The following is a 17,685-nucleotide window of genomic DNA, read 5'->3' as shown; positions in this document are numbered from 1 at the left end:
TCTGTGTGGGAAGAAATGGGACTGGCTTTGCTAGTAGCGGCCCAGTTCCCGCGGATCCCGACCACCGACCGCCGAGAACTCCCACCGCCCTCGCGTCCTCCAGGGCCCCGCCTCCCCGCAGGCTGGCGGACCCCGAGGGCCACTGGCCTGCCCCGTTACCCGAGAGGGCGGAGCGAGCCGTGGCCGCCTCCTCGGGTGCGGGAGCCGCGGGAGCGCAGTGGGTGGGGCCCGGCGGGCCGGGGAGGAGCGGGGTGGCTGGGCGGCGGGCGGCAGGAGGGGCGGACGCCACCGGCAGCGGCGACAGCGGCAGCTGCGGCGCGACCAGGCCAGGCAGGGACGCCCGCACGGAGAGCGCGAGGTCCGCGCAACCCAGCGCCAGCCATGTGAGTGTCACCGCCGTTTCCCGGCCCCGCGGGCCGTGCCGAGGATGGGCGCGGCGCTCCCGGTGCTTCCCCGTCGGTCCCGGGTCTGCTGCCCCCGCTGCGGCCCGGTCCCACATCGACCCATCCCCGGGACCCGAGCCGCGCGGTGTGTTTCCACCCCTCCCCCCGGGCGCGGAGGACGCCCACAAAAGCCGCCGCCTCTGGGCCTTCTTCCCTCCCAAGGCAAGGCCCAGGCGGCCCTTGCCCCGGAATCTGGGGTGGGCCGGGCCTGACGGCGGGCCCAGGGCGCCAGCCTGGGCGCTGGCAGGGGCGCTCTCCGGGAGCCCCCTCGTCGCGGGGGGAGGCTGAGCTGGGAGTGGGGAGGGGCGATAAAGGAGATGAGCTAATCTCCCTGGTCCTACCGGCCGGCCTAAGCGGCTTTGGGGCTCGGCCCGAGGTGGCCGATCCTGGCCTGTGGCCGGGCTTTTCACCCAAATGGCTGAATCTGGAGGTGATCTCCCCGGCCTGGCGGGGTAACAGACCCTATCCCGGGGAATGGGAATGGGAGGCAGATGAGGGGTCTCTGCAAGCAGCCAGGCTTGGGCACCCTGCAGAACTGTTTTGGAGAAGGAGCTGCTCACCAAGGCTAGGGATCTGGCTCAGTCTGCCCTGGGCACCCTCTGTCCGCCTCTCCTTGTTGAGGTCTGAGTCCAGTCTCCAGAACTGACCCTTCCAGCCAGTTCTGTTGGACTGATCCTAATTCGGGTCCAGACTAGCTGGCGGAGTACCTACTGTGTGCAGTCTCATGTAACAGATATAACAGTGAACGTGCCCCGGCCACCATCTGTGGGACCTCACCCTGGGCCTGCAGCGTTCACCCCAGAACAGGCTAACAAGGAGGGTTATAGCAATCTGACAGATGCAGAAGCCGGCCCAGAGAGGTGAAGTAATATTCTCAAGGTCACACATCCGGCTTAGGGAGAAGTGGGAACTAGAGCCAGATCACAATTTTTGCCATTGTACTACCACCTTTGTGGCATGGAGGGGGTGTGGGGAATGAGACTGAAGAGTGAGGTACAAAATACTCTAGCGAGACAATCAGGCCTGGCTTAGCTTCCACTCCCCCCCCCCTCTCCTGAGTTCTGTGGGGCAAGCAGCTAGAGATAGAGGCCTGATGTGGGTGGGGGTGAGGGGAGCATGGAGGGAGCCGGGCTGGGTCCACCCTGGGTGGAAAGGCAGGTGAGGAGGGCAAGGCTCAGTCAGCCCTGGCCCTCCACTGTGGCTGGGGACTCCCCCGACCCTGCCAGGCCCGGCCCAGGGGAGGCAACCAGGCTTCCAGGGCGCCGCCAGCCCGGGAATGTGACCAGCTGACCAGGGAGGGGGCCGGCAGGAAGTGAAGCCACAGGGCCGCCTCCGCCTGGTTCCGGGGTGGGGGGTCCCAGGCGTTGCGTGCCCCCCTCCCTCCCGCTCAGGCAGCTGTGGCATGACGTCAGCAGCCGAGGTTGGGGGTCAGTCGCCATGGAGACAGGAACAGGTTCGGTTAGGGACCCCATTCTCCTTGCAGCCGCCCCTTGCCCCGGTTATTTTTAGCGTCTGTTTACCTCAGTCCGGGGCAGCCCCGTGCCTGGGCGGGGCTGAACAGGGGAGTCCTGGCGAGGCTGCTGGCCTGGCCGGGCACACCGCTGAGCCGTGCAGTGCAGGTGGTGAGACCTCCCGTCCCACGTCCCACACAAATGCACCACTTTGGCATAGAGGGTATTGGGAGTGGAGGAGTCTGGGGCCGGGGGTTCCATTCCCTTCTGCCTGGAGCTGGCTGTACTACAAAGCCCATAATCTTTAGGACCTGGGATCTTTCTCCTGTCCAGAACAGACTTCGGGAGTAGCATGAGTCCAAAGAGTCCCCTGGCTCCCATCATTCAGCCTCCGTCAGTTAAGGTGGGCCCTCTGCCTCAGCACAAAGGGGTTGGGCTCTTTCTCTGCCCTGCCTTTCCACCCACTCAGGTGGCTGTTCGGATGGTCCTTTGGTGAGAGTGCAGACTAACAGTTACACGTGTTGGTCCCTGTCAGGGACTAGGTAGGGAGTTGGTGGCAGCAGAGTCCCGGTCAGAGAAAGACAAGTGTTGGGACAGTTAGCCTACCCTGATTCTAGCCTTCCTACCCAGTTCTAGAATCCCAGGCGTCCCCACCCTGCCCTATGCCCCAGGGAGCAAGACGCTACTTGCTGATAGAATCAGAAAGCCGGGAAGGGACAAGGAAAACTGTGTGCAGGTTAGGGGAGTTGGGGTGGGCACGAACTTGAAATCTGCCCCTTAAGCAGCCCAGGATCTTCTCCTCCTGTGTCCGGGCAGCGCAGCTCACTGAGCCCCCTCCCTCATCTCCCTGGTGTGCGACCCAGAGGGCATAGCGGTGAACCCCACAAACAGGCACCTGCCCCCAGAGTTCACAGTCTGGTTGGAAGATAGATGCTAAAGGAGAACTGACAACTAAACTATGTGGTCTCAGGGATCAGAGGAAGGAAGCTATGAGGCGCCTGAAAGGGGGAACCAACCCAGGGCAGGCTTCCTGGAGGAAGAAGTCATAGGGCAAGACTTGAAAAAAGAGAGGGAGTCGTTCAGGCGCAGAGTATGGGAGGAGGGTACAGGAGCAAAGGCAGCCACTGCTCCAAGGCTAAAGAGCCTTGCGGGTATCCGGAAGGTCACGGTAGCTGAGAGGAGCGGGGACTGAGTGGAGGACAGGTTGAAGGCATATGGGGGGGGGGGCACAGAGCCTGAAGGGTGGTGGGGGTCATGTCAGAGAATCTAGACTTTATCCCTGGGGTAGGGGGTCACCCATGGATGTTTCACAAGAGTCAGGGAGAGGGATGTTAAAGACTTAGAGGCCTGGGGTCCGACTGGCTGGATTTGAATCCTGGCCCTACTACTTACAAGCCGTGTAATCCTGGGCAGATTAATAATTATTAATAACAGTAGTTAATATTTGTCATGTGCTTAAAATGTGGCAGTGTGTCCACCCCAAATTCCCGACCCCACGTTCAATTTTCCCTTCCCCAAACACTCCCGGGAGAGAGAAGTAGCTCATTTCAGACTCCCAGCAGCCCTGGGAGGCAGTCATTGTCATTATGCTCATTTAACAGAGGGGTAGCTGAAGCCCAAAAAGGTTAAGAAATGTCATGCCCAAGGTCACACAGCCAGTTAGGTTTCTCATCTGCAAGATGGGGCTAAAAGGATTTACCCCTGTTAGGACTGTTACTGGAATTAAATAAGATGATGTTAGTTAATTAAGTCAAGGCCTGGCCTATAGGAAGCACTTGACAAAGCACGGTTTTTGTGCTTTTGTCAGATGACTGGAATTGTAAGAAGAGCAATGTTGTTATTGAATAAATAATGCAGGAGGCGCCTTTGGCTCAGTAGAGCATGCAACTCTTGATCTCGGGTTCTTGAGTTCAAGCCCCACATTGGGCACAGAGCATATTAAAAAAAAAAAAAAATGTAGGCAACCATGTAAAATAAAGCTGGATACCCTTAAGGAAGAAAAAAAGTCATTGTGGATTACTGTGGAGACAGGGAACCCGTTAGGAAGTTGCAGTAGGGTTCTAGGTGAGAGGTGGTGACAGCTTGGACCCGAATTCTAACCATGGGGGTAGAGATGAGGGGGCAGATTCCAGAGATGGCAGAAGTGGGAGGCTGAGTGGATGTGGGGACAGCGGAGACAGAGGCGTCCCAGATGACTCCTAGTTTCTGTGTTGAACAACTGGGTTAAGAGGTGGTGGGGCTGTCACAGGGAGGTTGACTGAGAGTCAGGTTTGAGAAGGGGACTTAAACTCAACGCATGCCCACAGCCCACTCTGCACTGTCGCTCAGCTTCCAGGGAGGCAACAAGCAGGCAGTTGGATATAGAGGCCTAGTGCTCGAAGAGCCGAAGAGCCATTGGGGCAAGGAAGAGATAAGGAAGCTGGCAACATTTAGACGGCATTTGAGGTGTGGGAGATGTTCCCAGCCCAAGAGTGAGGAGGATGAGGCCCTTCCGGGATGATGAGAAAGACGGATCTCCTGTGGGAAAATAAGATGCAAAGCCGCGGGGGGGGGGGGGCGGGCTGGAAAACCAGGAGCATGTTGTTGCCTCTTGAAATTCAAGGGAAGGAAAGGCTCAAAGGAGAGGAAGAGAGCCCCAGAGTGGAAAGCTTTACTGAGATCAAGCATGATAAGGTCTAAGCCTTGGACACTGGATTCAGCAGCAGGGAGGTCACTGACCAGTCAGGGGAGTGCTGGGTGTGGAAGGTGGCCGGGGGTAGGAAGAGAACTGGCTGGTGGCAGAAAGGAAATTGAGGTAAACATCTCTTCAAGAAATTGGACTCTGAAAAGGTGAAGTGGAGCGATGGGTGGGGTCGCTGGAAAGAGATGTGGGGTCCACAGAGGGGTCATTTCATTGTGGAGTTATTACAGTCAACTTTATATTAAAATACAGCTAAGGGGGGGCATGTCCTAAGTGTACAGCTCAGCCCATGTTTTACAAGGGAACACACCCACATAGGATCAGGAAATAGAAGCCAGATTAGAAAATAGAGAACACTGCCAGCACCCTGGAAGCCCCCTTGTGTCCCCTTCTGGCTATGACTCCCAAAAGGTAACTAGTATTTGGACTTCTGTCACCATAGATGAGTTCTGTCTGGTCTTGAACTTCATATCAAGGGAACCCTACACACATCCTCTGTTGTAGTCTTGCTTCTTTATGTAGGATTTTTCCATAGTGTCATGTGTGGTTATACGTTGTCTGTTCTTTTTGCCGTGTGGGGTTCCATTATCTATGGATGGGCATCTGGGTAGTTGGCCAGGGTTGTTTTCATTTTTCATGTGGGAGTGACTCGAGCTTATTGGAGGCTTGTGGAGAAAGTCCGAAATACTCATCATCTGTGAGAAGGAAGAAAGATGAGTAGGGCCACACGTGAGAATTTCCCAGGTGGGAAACGAGAGCCTGGCCGAGGTTGAGAGAATGACTGCGGTTCCAGCCCAGCTGCTGTGTGAGGCCCCCTAACAGCTAGCTCCCGCCCCATGTGGCGGCACAGAGAAGGCAGGGAGGTGGGTCGCCCAGTGTTGGCTTCTGTCAGGTAGGAGAGAAGCACAGAGTGCTGGGATATTAGCAGGCGAGCGATGGAGTGGGGGCTGTGGCTCTAGGCTGGGGAGAAGGGTGTGCAGGGAAGAGAAGGTAGAGGGAGCTGGCAGAGAGAAGGGAAGCAGAGGCCAGTGGTGAGGTCTGTGCAGGATGGTGTCTCTGCAAATCTGGGCTGTATCTCCGGTGACACACACTTGGCACAGAGTTGTCACTCAGTGAATAGTTGAAGAAATGAGCAGAGGGCTCAAGAGGTCTCAGGCAGAAGATGGGGTGGGTAGAAGTGATGGAGAGAAACTCAAGGTTCGAGTCACTGTGGCTGCGATTTAGGAAAGGGGCATTCCAGAGCCAGGCGTGTTCCCATGGAAGGTGGCTGATGGGAGCTGAAGGGCCAGTGATGGGCAAGACAATCCACAGGAATACGCAGTTGCTAGTATAGGGCGCACAGCACCTAGTCTTCAAGGAGAGAGAGGAGGATAGCACTTCTCAAACTGGAGTCCTTGGGCACCTTGCATCTGAGTCTATAGGGGAGTGGTGGGCTTGTTGGAAATGCTGAGCCCTGGGCCCACCCCAGCCTCTCAGGGAGAAAGCAAGCAGAATGGAGCATCAAGAAGCAGGAGTATTTACAGGATGGGGGAGCATCCAGCCCTTCCAATGCCCACTAGTCCCTGGGCATGGTAGCCTCTATTTAGGCTGGAGATGGATGAAGAAAATTCAAGGAAAAGATACTGGGGGCGGGTAAGGGCCAACACCAGGGAAATTCAGCTAGGTGAGCTGGTGACCAGAAGGAGGGGCCCTCATTCTAGAATGCAACTTTTTTTTTTTTTTTTAAGATTTTATTTATTTGACAGAGAAATCACAAGTAGGCAGAGAGGCAGGCAGAGAGAGAAAGGGGAGGAAGCAGGCTCCCTGTGGAGCAGAGAGCCCGACATGGGGCTCGATCCCAGGACCCTGGGATCATGACCTGAGCCGAAGGCAGAGGCTTTAACCCACTGAGCCACCCAGGCGCCCCCCCCCTTTTTTTAAGATTTTATTTATTTATTTGACAGAAATCACAAGTAGATGGAGAGGCAGGCAGAGAGAGAGAGGGGGAAGCAGGCTCCCTGCTGAGCAGAGAGCCTGATGCGGGACTCAATCCCAGGACCCTGAGATCATGACCTGAGCCGACGGCAGCGGCTTAACCCACTGAGCCACCCAGGCGCTCCTAGAATGCATCTTCTATTTGAGAGGAGGCCCTGGCTGGGAAGTGGGACCTGATCCTCTTCCTTAGGGCCTGGGGGTGCCGGGGAGTGTCCTTAGATTGAACACCCCCTGGGTGGATGGGGGCTGTGTCACTCTGTACCACTTCCATCTCTGCTTCCTTCTTCCGGCAGCAACACAGAATATAAGCTTGGTCCAGGCCCATACTTTTAACCCCTCACTTTTAGCCCCTCTCTCTTCTCCACCTCCCAGACCCCTCATGCTCAGTTCCTGACTCTGCCCTCCATTGGCATAGACCCTCCACTCCACACCCACAGTTCTTCCTTCCACTACCTCAACACGGCTTTCCAGTCTTTACACCCTCAGAATCCCAACTCGCAGCCCTCTCTGTGCTTAGTCCTCTCTCAGGACGCCTCTGCAGCCGCTGTGGGAGCCCCGTAGTCTCACTACATCCAGTCCAGCTCAGGGTCTTCATCCCCGTTTATCCCCCTTGTTCGCCGCCTCGCTCAACTCCCTGCTCAACTCCCTTTACCCGAACTCCTAACCCCCCCGCCGAGAGGACCCACTTCAGTCTCCTCCTCCAAGGGAACCCCCAGGCACCCCCCGCCCAGAGGCCCGCCAGTCCCAGGGCCCCGTGCCCCCCCTGGTCCAGCCGGTCCCGCCCCATCCCGGCGGGCTGAGTCAGGCGGCAGGAACTGGGCGGGGGGGCGGCGCCGGGAGGAGCTGAAGCCCGAGCCGAGCCGGAGTCGCTGGGAGCGAGCGCGGAGCCCCGCTCGGCCAGCACCTAGTGGCCCTGGGCCTGTGGGGACACAGGGGTGGGAGGGCCAGCGCAGGGGGTGGGGAGCTGTCCTGGACCTACCATGAGTGCCAAGAAGAGAGGTAGGACCCGGCCTGGGGCTGCGAAGGCTCTGGGGCTGGCCACAGGGGGTGTGGGCCGGACTCTGGGGTCCAGGGGCACGTGTTTCGTTGGAGCAGGGCGGGGGTCTGCGGCGGATCCCTTCCCGCTAAGGGTGCGGGCGAAGGCGTCCATCTGTGAATCAGTTTCTAGGTCGGAGTCACAGGAAGGTGGCAGAGGCAGGGCATTTCTTGGCACTGCCCCCCACTCTGGGAATCCCCCGGCCGCTGGGCGCTGGGAGGGCTCTGGCGTCTCGGCGCCGGCGAGCGGGTGGGGGCTGGAGGGGAGCAGTTTTCGCGGGGCGGGCGGGTTGCGAGAGCCAACCCCGTGCCTGCCGGGCCTGTCGGGCAGCTCCGCTGGGCTAAGAGTGTGCACCCCACCCGGTGACCTCCCGCGGGCTCGCGGGGTGGGGGCGCGGGAGCTCCTGGTCACTGTTGCGGGCAGTGGGGGGTGAGTTCAGGGGCAGGGCTGGGGAGCCCGCCCCGCCCCCCGGGTAAACAGGCGCTTCCGCACATTCTTCACGCGCCCCGCCCCTTTCCTGCCCCTTCCCAGCCGGGGGAGGGTCCCCGCGCGACCCCCCTTCCTGCCCCGCGACAGGCGGAGCCTGCACCTCTGCAGGAAGTGGGGGCCGAGCCGAGGCCACGCTGAGTTCGAGGCCGAGTCGCCCGGCCGCCCTGTCATTAGCGCCGGGGCCGGCGGGGTTGTCGGACTCCGGGCGTCAGGCGGTGTCCGGCAGGACTAAGATACAGAGCCCGGGCCTCCGGAGGGGGCTTCAAAAGTCTGACTGGCGCTGGACACCCGCCCTCGCCACCCCCCAGGGAGCCCCGCGCGGACTCATTCCATGATGTCCCTGTCGGTGCGGCCGCAGCGCCGCCTGCTCAGCGCCCGGGTCAATAGGAGCCAGTCCTTCGCAGGCGTCCTCGGCAGCCACGAGCGGGGGCCCAGGTAGGCAGCCGAGGGGAGCTGATGGGGTCAAGAGAGTGTGACGGGGTTGGAGCTGGGTATGCAGTGAGGGTTTGGGGACTCGTTCTTGGACCTTTCTGAGTGTAGCCTCTTCTTCAGGAGCTTCCCGGCCTTCAGTCCCCCGGGGCCTCCACGGAAGCCCCCAGCGCTTTCCCGAGTATCCAGGATGTTTGCCGTGGCGCACCCTGCCCCTAAGGTCCCGCAGCCTGAGCGGCTGGACCTGGTGTACACTGCGCTCAAGCGGGGCCTGACGTAAGGAACTCCTCCCATTGCCTTATCCCAGGACCCCTCCTGAAGCCCTCATCCCCTTACTGCTAGTAGGAACCCTCCCGAGCCTTATAAATATATATCTTCTTCCCACTGCCCATACCCTGGGCCGCTGGGGCTGCAAAGGTAAGCTAATTCTTGTAGTCGCCCCTTTCCCCAGGGCCTATTTGGAAGTGCACCAGCAGGAGCAGGAGAAACTCCAGGGACAGATTAGGGAGTCCAAGAGGAATTCCCGCCTGGTGAGTAAAGGGTTCACAAGGATGCCTAGACTACTGTTCTTTGCCTTTGTGGTATGGGGGACTGGGTAGCACCAGCCGCTGGTGACATCAGGGCTGTTTGCTAGGGTGACCTAGCCCAACTGTGACTAGAAAACAGGATACCAGGAAAGGCTGGGGCTGGGCAGGTTTCTAGCCCCGCCTTACCCAGGCTGTGTACAGTTTCTGCCCAGGACCCAGTATCTGCCATGGGAGCTTTCGGTGGGGTGGGTGGGACTGCCACAGACACGGATAGCAGGAGGCTACAGTGCAGTACTGATAGTCCTGGTTCTTCCCCAGGAACAAGTCAGAGCTTCCTAGAGGAGAATGCTCTGCTGGGTCTTGAAGAATGAGAGTTCCCTGGTAGAGAGAACCTCTTCCTAGTGGGTGCAGGAAAGGGAGTGGCCCAGGGGAGGGACCCCAGGGGAAGAGGTCAGGGGAGGGGTACAGGAGGGGTCTTGAGGACCAGACCCCATGTCACTAACATCCACCAAAGGCCAGGCATGTGGGAAGGTGAGTCAGTCCATGCTTTGAGTGGAGCGGCTGTGGACTGTGGTAAGAAGGGGGAAAGGCTGTGCAGGAGGGGAGTTAGCTGGCTCTGGGTCGGCAGGTGCCCTGCTAGAATGCTTCCCGAGCCGCCTAAGTGCTTCCTCTCATCCTCCCCTGCAGGGCTTCCTGTATGACTTGGACAAGGTGAGTGTGTAGAGAATGGTGTTGGAAGAGGTTAGCTCATGGGGAGGGTAAAGGATTCTGGCCTCTCCTGATATATCTCTCCCTCAGCAAGTCAAGTCCATCGAACGCTTCCTGCGACGGTTGGAGTTCCACGCCAGCAAGGTATATGGGCAGCACACCTCTGTGCGCACAAGTGGGGCTGGAGACTGATATCACGGGGATGGGCAGGGGGAGGGCTAGCTGAGCAAGCCTCGTAATGAGTCTCAAGTTCTCCAGTACCACCTCACTCATCTGCCCAGATTGATGAACTCTATGAGGCATACTGTGTCCAGCGGCGTCTCCGGGATGGTGCCTACAACATGGTCCGTGCCTACAGCACTGGGTCCCCGGGGAGCCGCGAGGCCCGAGACAGCCTGGCCGAAGCCACTCGAGGGCATCGCGAGTACACAGAGGTGAGAGATAGGTGTCCTTGAGGCAGAGGCACAGGGTATAGTAGAGCTGGTGAGAGGAAACTGGTTCTTGACCCTGTCTTGTCCCTGCCCACCCCTCTCAGAGCATGTGTCTGCTGGAGAGTGAGCTAGAGGCACAGCTGGGCGAGTTCCATCTCCGGATGAAAGGTACTAAGTGGATGGGGGCAGACTGTTGGTGGGGAGAGGGAACTGTTTGCCTGAGACCCCTCAACATGGCTCACCTTCTTCTCCCCCAATTCCCAGGGCTGGCTGGCTTCGCCAGGCTGTGTGTAGGCGATCAGTATGAGGTATGAGAATATGTAGGGCTGGGGTGGGATGGTCCCAACACCAAGGAGTGCCTCATCCTGCCTTTTCACCTAGATCTGCATGAAATATGGGCGGCAGCGCTGGAAACTACGGGGCCGAATTGAGGGTAGCGGAAAGCAGGTGTGGGACAGTGAAGAAACCGTCTTTCTTCCTCTTCTTACGGAATTCCTGTCCATCAAGGTGATGTATCTTCCCAGGACCCAAAGGGCAACGTGATCCTGTGACTCCTGTGAATATGTGACCCCCATGACCTTCGTGACACTGTGATTTTCTCATAATCTTCTCATCTTGTGAATGTTTGACCTCCTGGACCTCCATGAGGCTGTGACCCCCATGACCTCAGTGACCCCACAAACTCAAACTTCTGTGATCCCCATGCTCCCAGGCTGCTTTAATCCTCCATGGCCCCCCATCACTCAGAAAATTCTAAATCCTGCAACCTTCCCATGGTCCCATGACCCTGTGACTGTCATGTAACCCCTATGCACATTCAGACTTCTAATCTCCCATAACCTCATGACCCCTATACCCTTGTGATCTCATGATGCATTCCTGGCTACAGGTGACAGAACTGAAGGGTCTGGCCAACCATGTGGTTGTAGGCAGTGTCTCCTGTGAGACCAAGGACCTGTTTGCTGCCCTGCCCCAAGTGGTAGCTGTGGACATCAATGACCTCGGCACCATCAAGCTCAGCTTGGAAGTCACATGGAGGTTGGTGTTGCTGAGCGGCTTGGGGACAGATCCAGGGGACCTGTGGCACCTGCTAACAGCCTCTTTCTTCCCCAGCCCCTTCGACAAGGATGACCAGCCCTCAACTGCTTCCACTGTCAACAAGGCCTCCACAGTCACCAAGCGCTTCTCCACCTATAGCCAGAGCCCACCAGACACACCCTCACTTCGGGAACAGGCTTTTTATGTGAGTCACAGCTCAGGCTTAGGCCCCACCATCCCCCAGAGGCTCCCTGGGGTGGTCCTGAAACGCCCTTTCCTCTCTCCCAGAATATGCTGAGGCGGCAGGAGGAGCTGGAGAATGGGACAGCATGGTCCCTGTCATCTGAATCTTCAGACGACTCATCCAGCCCCCAGCTCTCAGGCACTGCCCGCCACTCTTCAGCCCCCAGGCCTCTGGTGCAGCAGCCTGAGCCTCTGCCCATTCAGGTCACCTTCCGTAGGCCTGAGACCCCCACCTCTAGGCCCGTGGATGAAGAGGGGGCCAAAGCCCCAGCCCTGGCCAATGGGCATGCCCCCTACAGCCGGACTCTGAGCCATATCAGTGAGGCCAGTGTGGACGCTGCCTTGGCTGAGGCTTCAGTGGAGGCTCTGGGTCTAGAAAATCTAGGTCAGGGACCTAGCCTGCATGCACACCCAGATCCCACCCATGGGGAGCAACCTGGTCCTGTCCCTCCTGCTGTGGACCCTCTCCATTCTGCCACAAACCCTACCCTCAGTACAACAGGCCCTGCCCACACATCTACAGACCCAAACCTGTCTGCACATCTAGACTTGGTTCACAAGGTCACAGATGCTAGCTCTTCTGAACTGCCAGGCCCCACCCATACCACTACAAGCTCGACCTCTAATGCCATTAGCCCCAGCCACAGTGCTCCAAGCGCCACTCACACTACCACAGGTTCCACTCACAAGCCCATGGTCTCTACCCCTTCCACTACAGTCTCTGCCCCCAGTGCCATAACCCCAGCCCAGACCACCGCAAGACCCACCAAGGAAGCAATGCTTTCTGCCCTCGCTACTGTAGCTCCTACCCCCAATACTATAGGCCCTGTACAGACAACCACAAGCCCTGTCCACACTACCACACGCCCGACCCATACTACTGCAGGCCCCTCCTTTGTCACTACAAGCCCCACCCACACTACTGCAGGCCCCTCCTTTGTCACTACAAGCCCCACCCACACTACTGCAGGCCCTACCCATGCCACTACAAGCCCCACCCACACTACTGCAGGCCCCACCCATGCCACTGCAAGCCCCACCCACACCACTATAAGCCCCACCCATGCCACTGCAAGTCCCACCCATACTACCACAAGCCCCTCAAAAACCATTGCAAGCCCTCCCCATACCGCTACAACCCCTACTCACAAAGCTAGAATGTCAACTCACACCACTGCAAGTCCTGTCCCCAAAGCTAAGGACCCAGTCCAGACCACCAGGAGCCCCACGCATCCTGTCACAACCCACAGCTCTTCCAGTTCTCCAGACGATGCCATGCTTCCCAGCCCCTCTGAAAACACAGACCCTACCCTCCCAGGCATCCACACCCTGTCCTGCAGCTACCCAGCCTCTGCTCCTTGCACTCAGGCAGACCCCATAGACCCCAGCCTCTCCTACCCAAGTCCTGCCTGTTCCAGTTGGGAACCCCTCAAAAGTCACTCCCCAGACGCCCTAGGGGAGCCCGCCCTTCAGAGCCCAAGCCCACCTCCTTCACCTCTAGCCCCTGTGCCCCAGCATTTAGACCCTAGCCTAGCCATGGCCACCCGGGCCCAGGTTCCAGGGGCAGCTGGAGGGGCTGGGGATAGGAGGCTGGAAGAGGCCCTGGGGGCCCTGATGGCTGCCCTGGATGACTACCGTGGCCAGTTCCCTGAGCTGCAGGGCCTGGAGCAGGAGGTGACCCGGCTGGAGAGTCTGCTCATGGTGAGGCGGGCCAGGCGGGCCGGGGAGGGCAGCCAGGCGGTGGTGGTGCCACTAACTCTCTCCACAACCCCAGCAGAGACAAGGCCTGACTCGCAGCCGGGCCTCCAGCCTGAGTATCACTGTGGAACATGCCCTGGAGAGCTTCAGCTTCCTCAACGAGGATGAAGATGAAGACATGGATGGTCCTGGAGACAGGTAAGAGGGGCCAGATGAGGGGGAGGAGGTAAGATGAGCGCCAAGTGAGGGAGAAGGACCAGAAAGGGGAACAGGTGAGGTGGGGCCAGGTGGAGCACACAAGGAGAGCAGCAAGACTGGGCGTAGATGGGGGGTGGGCAGGAGAGGGTGCACCTGCCAACGGGGACATCTGTATTCATCCCACCCCCACCCTGTGTAGTCCTCATGTGTCCTTGATGTCTGTTTCTAACCCCATCTGTGTCCCCAGAGCTTCTGACCTCCCTCCTCCCGGTCCCTGCAATGCGTGCCTCTCCCGTGGGGCCCCATCAGCTCCCGATCCTCCAGCTCCACCTCTTTCCCCTGGCATCACCTTGGATCTACCCTCTGAACAAGCCCTTTCAGTGCCTGCCCATGCGTCCTGGGTCCCCCAGCATCAACCTCCTCTGTCTCAACCCAGGCTTCCCCAGAGAACCCAGCCCCGTGGCTCCTTGTCCCAGAGGAGCCTTTGCCAAATCCCGTCTGAGGGTTGTGCCCAGCCCCGCCTCCCTCTGCTGCTGCCCGGGTTAGGACCCCGTGCCCTGCACGCTTTGGGCCATAACTCCTTGCAGTCCACATTGTGTAGACCATCCCGCCTGCACCCCTACTCCTACCTGTCCCAGCCCCAGAGGTCCCGGCGGTTGTAGCTGGAGGTGGCGAAAGGCAGACAGACCCTGGAGATCCCCGCTACCACCTGCTGGTCCTAGTCCCTTCCTCCTTCCAGAAGTCCTCCACGAACTTACCCATTGTCTCTGTTGTCTGTGCACATCGTCTGTTCTTCCATTGTGGGGATAGGGTAACCTTAATAAAAATACACTGGTGACCACATGGTGACGTGTGCTCCTGGGGTGGTTGACCCCATTTTTCTCTCAGGCCCCCAAACAGCCTGGAGCCTGGGGCTGAGGACAGCCTCGACTTACCCAGTGCCCGCCCCCTCAGCACGGAGTGTCCAGCTCTGGACGCTGCCTTGGTCCAGCACCTGTACCACTGCAGCCGCCTCCTGCTGGTGAGGCTAGTGGTATTCCCCATGCCCTCCTTTTGTAGCCCCTTATCCCAGGGAGCCCCGCACTTCAATCCTGGCCTGCCATGCTTCCTCTGACTTACACTCCCCACTGCCCCAGGGCCCTAGCATTGAGCTCTGGTTGAGCCTCCCGTATTCTGGCTACCCCCGCCTCTCCATGCATGCTGGGACTTGTAGTCCCTGGGCTCCACCCTCCCCAGTCCTGTCCTGAGGTCTTAGTCGCCTGGCACCCCTATTCTCCAGAAACTGGGCACCTTTGGGCCCCTGCGCTGCCAGGAGGCATGGGCCCTGGAGCGGCTGCTGAGGGAGGCCAGAGTGCTGGAGGCTGTGTGCGAGCTTAGCAGGCGATGGGAAATCCCTGCCACCTCTGCCCAGGAAGGTAAAAAAGACCCTGTCGGCCCAGAAGCTCCTCCCTTACCCAGCCCCGTCTACATGCTGCCCACCTGCTTGGTTGCTGATGCTCCTTTGCACCTCCTCACAGTGGTGCAGTTCTCAGCCTCCCGGCCCGGCTTCCTGGCCTTCTGGGACCGGTGCACAGAGGGACTCAGCCCCTTCATCTGCCCTGTGGAGCGAGTCCTTCTCACCTTCTGCGATCAGTACAGTGCCCGTCTCTCCCTGCGCCAGCCGGGCCTAGCTGAGGCTGGTGAGTGGCCTGCCTCCCTGCCCCCTCTGCCCTCCCTTCTCAGATCCCCAGTGGTGGGACCTCGGGAAAAGCCAGGTCAGCCCACACAGATCTGCTGAGCTGAGCACTGGGAAGAACTAGCGAAGGCTGTTTCCTTTGCACAGAAGGACCCAGAGGGATAGAGTTTGGAGAGGGGATCCCTGGATGTGAACCTGGGACGGGAGCATTCTTCCCTATAAGGGCCTGGGTCTATCCCAACCCTGAGGCCTGCGACGCTGCCTCCCACAGTGTGTGTCAAGTTCCTGGAGGATGCCCTAGGGCAGAAGCTGCCCAGGAGGCCCCAGCCAGGTCCCGGAGAGCAGTTCACCGTCTTCCAGTTCTGGAGTTACGTCGAAGCCTTGGAGAGCCCCTCCATGGAGGCCTATGTGACTGAAACCGCTGAGGAGGGTGAGGCAGAGGCTCTCCTCACAAAAGTGGCCTGACCCTGTGGGTGGGTCTGAAGGTGTGGGTGGGAGCCGGAGTGCACAAAAGACCCCACCCCAGGAGGCTCCACCTTGTCCCGCCCCTCCCTTTCTTGCAGTGTTACTGGTGCAGAATTTGAACTCGGATGACCAGGCTGTTGTTTTGAAGGCCCTGAGGCTGGCGCCCGAGGGGCGGCTGCGGAGGGATGGGCTTCGGGCCCTCAGCTCGCTGCTGGTCCATGGCAACAACAAGGTCATGGCTGCTGTCAGCACCCAGCTCCGGAGCCTATCCCTGGGCCCAGTCTTTCGGGAACGGGTGAGAGTGAGGCAGGCCTTCCCTGAAGCAAAGGTTGGGGTCTCGGGCTCCCATTGTCTGGCTAAGTCTAACCTCCTACCCTTACCCAGGCCCTGCTTTGCTTCCTGGACCAGCTCGAGGATGAGGATGTACAGACGAGGGTGGCTGGCTGCCTGGCCCTGGGCTGCATCAAGGTAACCCCTGCCAGCCCATCCCCCGCTTCACACCCCTCGCAGCTCCCTCAGCCCTGGGCCCTGGGCCTTTCCCGCCTGCTCCTCTGGGCCCACCTTGATGTTCTCTCCCCTGGTAGGCTCCTGAGGGCATTGAGCCCCTAGTGTACCTGTGCCAAACGGACACAGAAGCCGTGAGGGAGGCTGCTCGGCAGAGCCTGCAACAGTGTGGTGAGGCTAGGAGATGGGAGATACGGGGGTCAAGTCAAGTTCGGGAACGTTTTGACTGCTGGGAGCTGGCGGGAGATGGAGTCAGGGATGGGAGGGCAGAGGTGGGGCTAGGATCACTCCTGAGCCCATCCTTACCTGTTTCAGGGGAAGAGGGGCAGTCTGCCCATCGACGGCTGGAGGAGTCCCTGGACGCCCTGCCCCGCATCTTTGGGCCTGGCAGCATGGCCAGCACGGCATTCTGAATTCCTTACCCACTGGCTTCCTGTGCCCCTTCCCCTCACTTTCAGGGCTTAGCAGGCACTGGCAGGGAGGGTGAGGGCTGGCTCCAGACACCTCTCCCCCACAGATTCCCATCCATGAAAATCTAATATATTCTTCCGTCGCTCTTGGGTTGGTAGAGTCCGTGCCTGCAGTCCAGTGCCTCCCAGCCTCGGCTCAGCACACTCGCCACAAAATCAGTGTCCCACCACACCCCCTGGTTTTATATTTTATTTACAGAGTTTTACAGAAAATAAAAAAGCAAAATGCCTTTCCTACACGGCCTGGCCTGGTGTGCTTCTGACCCTCTGCTGCAGCACCCTCTGGCATGGCCCTTCCTGACACTAGTGAGTCTGCACTAGCAACTGTGGCAATGACTTCTGCTTTGGCCCTGGAAATTCAGGTAGAAGAGAGCCTAGAGGCTGGAACTGGGGTTGGAAAAGAGAGCAGAGGAAGAGGGCGGTAGGGTGTTGTGGTGGAGGCCCCAGTCTGGAGACCGGAGGTGCCTGGAAGCTATGGGCCCAGGCGAGCCAAACTGTGGGGTTGGCCTAGGGAGAGCCCAGAGGTGCTAGTCCTGGGAATGACTCCCTAGCTGCCTTAGCTGAGAGCTCCAGGCGGCCTGGAGGCAGAGGAGGGCCCCAGCAAAAAGCGTGGTGAGACCTGGAGCTTCTGGCCAGAAGGGGGCAGCAGAACCCCGTCAGGGAATGCCAGGCTTCTGGGTCTAGCCTCCGTCAGCCTCAGCAGCTTCCTACCAAGGTGGCTGAGCTGAGAGCGAAGAGCTCCTTGCGGGCTGGATAGAAAGAAGAAGGAGATCCTCGCAGAGGGGAAGAGCTAGAGCCTGGGAGCCAGGAAATGCAGATAGCTGCCCCCGTGACCCTGAGCAGCGAGTGTTTTCTCTCCCCAAGCTGCATCCCCTCTCTGTAATAACAAACCTGACTGAACCCTGAGCTCCCACCCCCGACATGGCCAGACTGCTGCTTCAGGAAGCAGGGCTCCAGGGGGAGGGCTCACCTCTTCCCAGAGCTGCTGGCACGTGAGTGTGTTAACCCCAGAAGGTTAAGAATTCTATGGGGGTGGGAGGGCGGGGATGAGATTTCTGGGCAGCAGGCCTGTTCCAAAGAGGGCCTGAGGGAGGCCCACACCCAAGGCTGGACAAACAGGCTCTCTACCCTTCCCCTCTCCCTCCGGAGCTTTCACTGTTGTCCAGGGGCAAGGAAAACGGGCCCTCCTTACTCCCTGAGTCCACTCTGGTGTCTCAGTGCCTGGG

General features: G+C 59.2%; 1 protein-coding gene across 7 annotated transcripts; it reads left to right on the top strand.

Annotated features, from left to right (window-relative positions):
• RIPOR1 (RHO family interacting cell polarization regulator 1) lies at positions 1-16,696 on the top strand. 7 transcript variants are annotated; one of them, XM_059151648.1, is made up of 22 exons: positions 263-383; positions 8,382-8,508; positions 8,626-8,778; positions 8,954-9,032; positions 9,717-9,740; positions 9,828-9,881; positions 10,019-10,171; positions 10,273-10,336; positions 10,433-10,476; positions 10,550-10,675; positions 11,058-11,206; positions 11,282-11,411; positions 11,495-13,150; positions 13,224-13,345; positions 14,234-14,366; positions 14,625-14,760; positions 14,863-15,024; positions 15,292-15,450; positions 15,584-15,780; positions 15,870-15,953; positions 16,070-16,160; positions 16,305-16,696. In XM_059151648.1, the coding sequence occupies exons 2-22, from the start codon at positions 8,405-8,407 to the stop codon at positions 16,400-16,402; spliced, it is 3,918 nt and encodes a 1,305-aa protein (XP_059007631.1). In that variant the 5' UTR covers positions 263-383; positions 8,382-8,404; the 3' UTR covers positions 16,403-16,696. The 7 variants fall into 7 exon arrangements, 5 of the variants coding, with proteins under 5 accessions (XP_059007629.1, XP_059007628.1, XP_059007631.1 ...); XM_059151649.1 differs by lacking the exon at positions 263-383 and adding an exon at positions 6,684-7,547 and having other exon boundaries at positions 13,227-13,345; XM_059151647.1 differs by lacking the exon at positions 263-383 and adding an exon at positions 6,686-7,547.
• The last annotated feature ends 989 nt before the right edge of the window (positions 16,697-17,685 follow it).

The sequence above is a fragment of the Mustela lutreola genome, chromosome 16 (genome assembly GCF_030435805.1).
Source record: "Mustela lutreola isolate mMusLut2 chromosome 16, mMusLut2.pri, whole genome shotgun sequence".
NCBI lineage: Eukaryota > Metazoa > Chordata > Mammalia > Carnivora > Mustelidae > Mustela > Mustela lutreola.
Note: the sequence above shows the minus strand (reverse complement) of the source record. Positions and strands in the feature narration are given on the sequence as shown.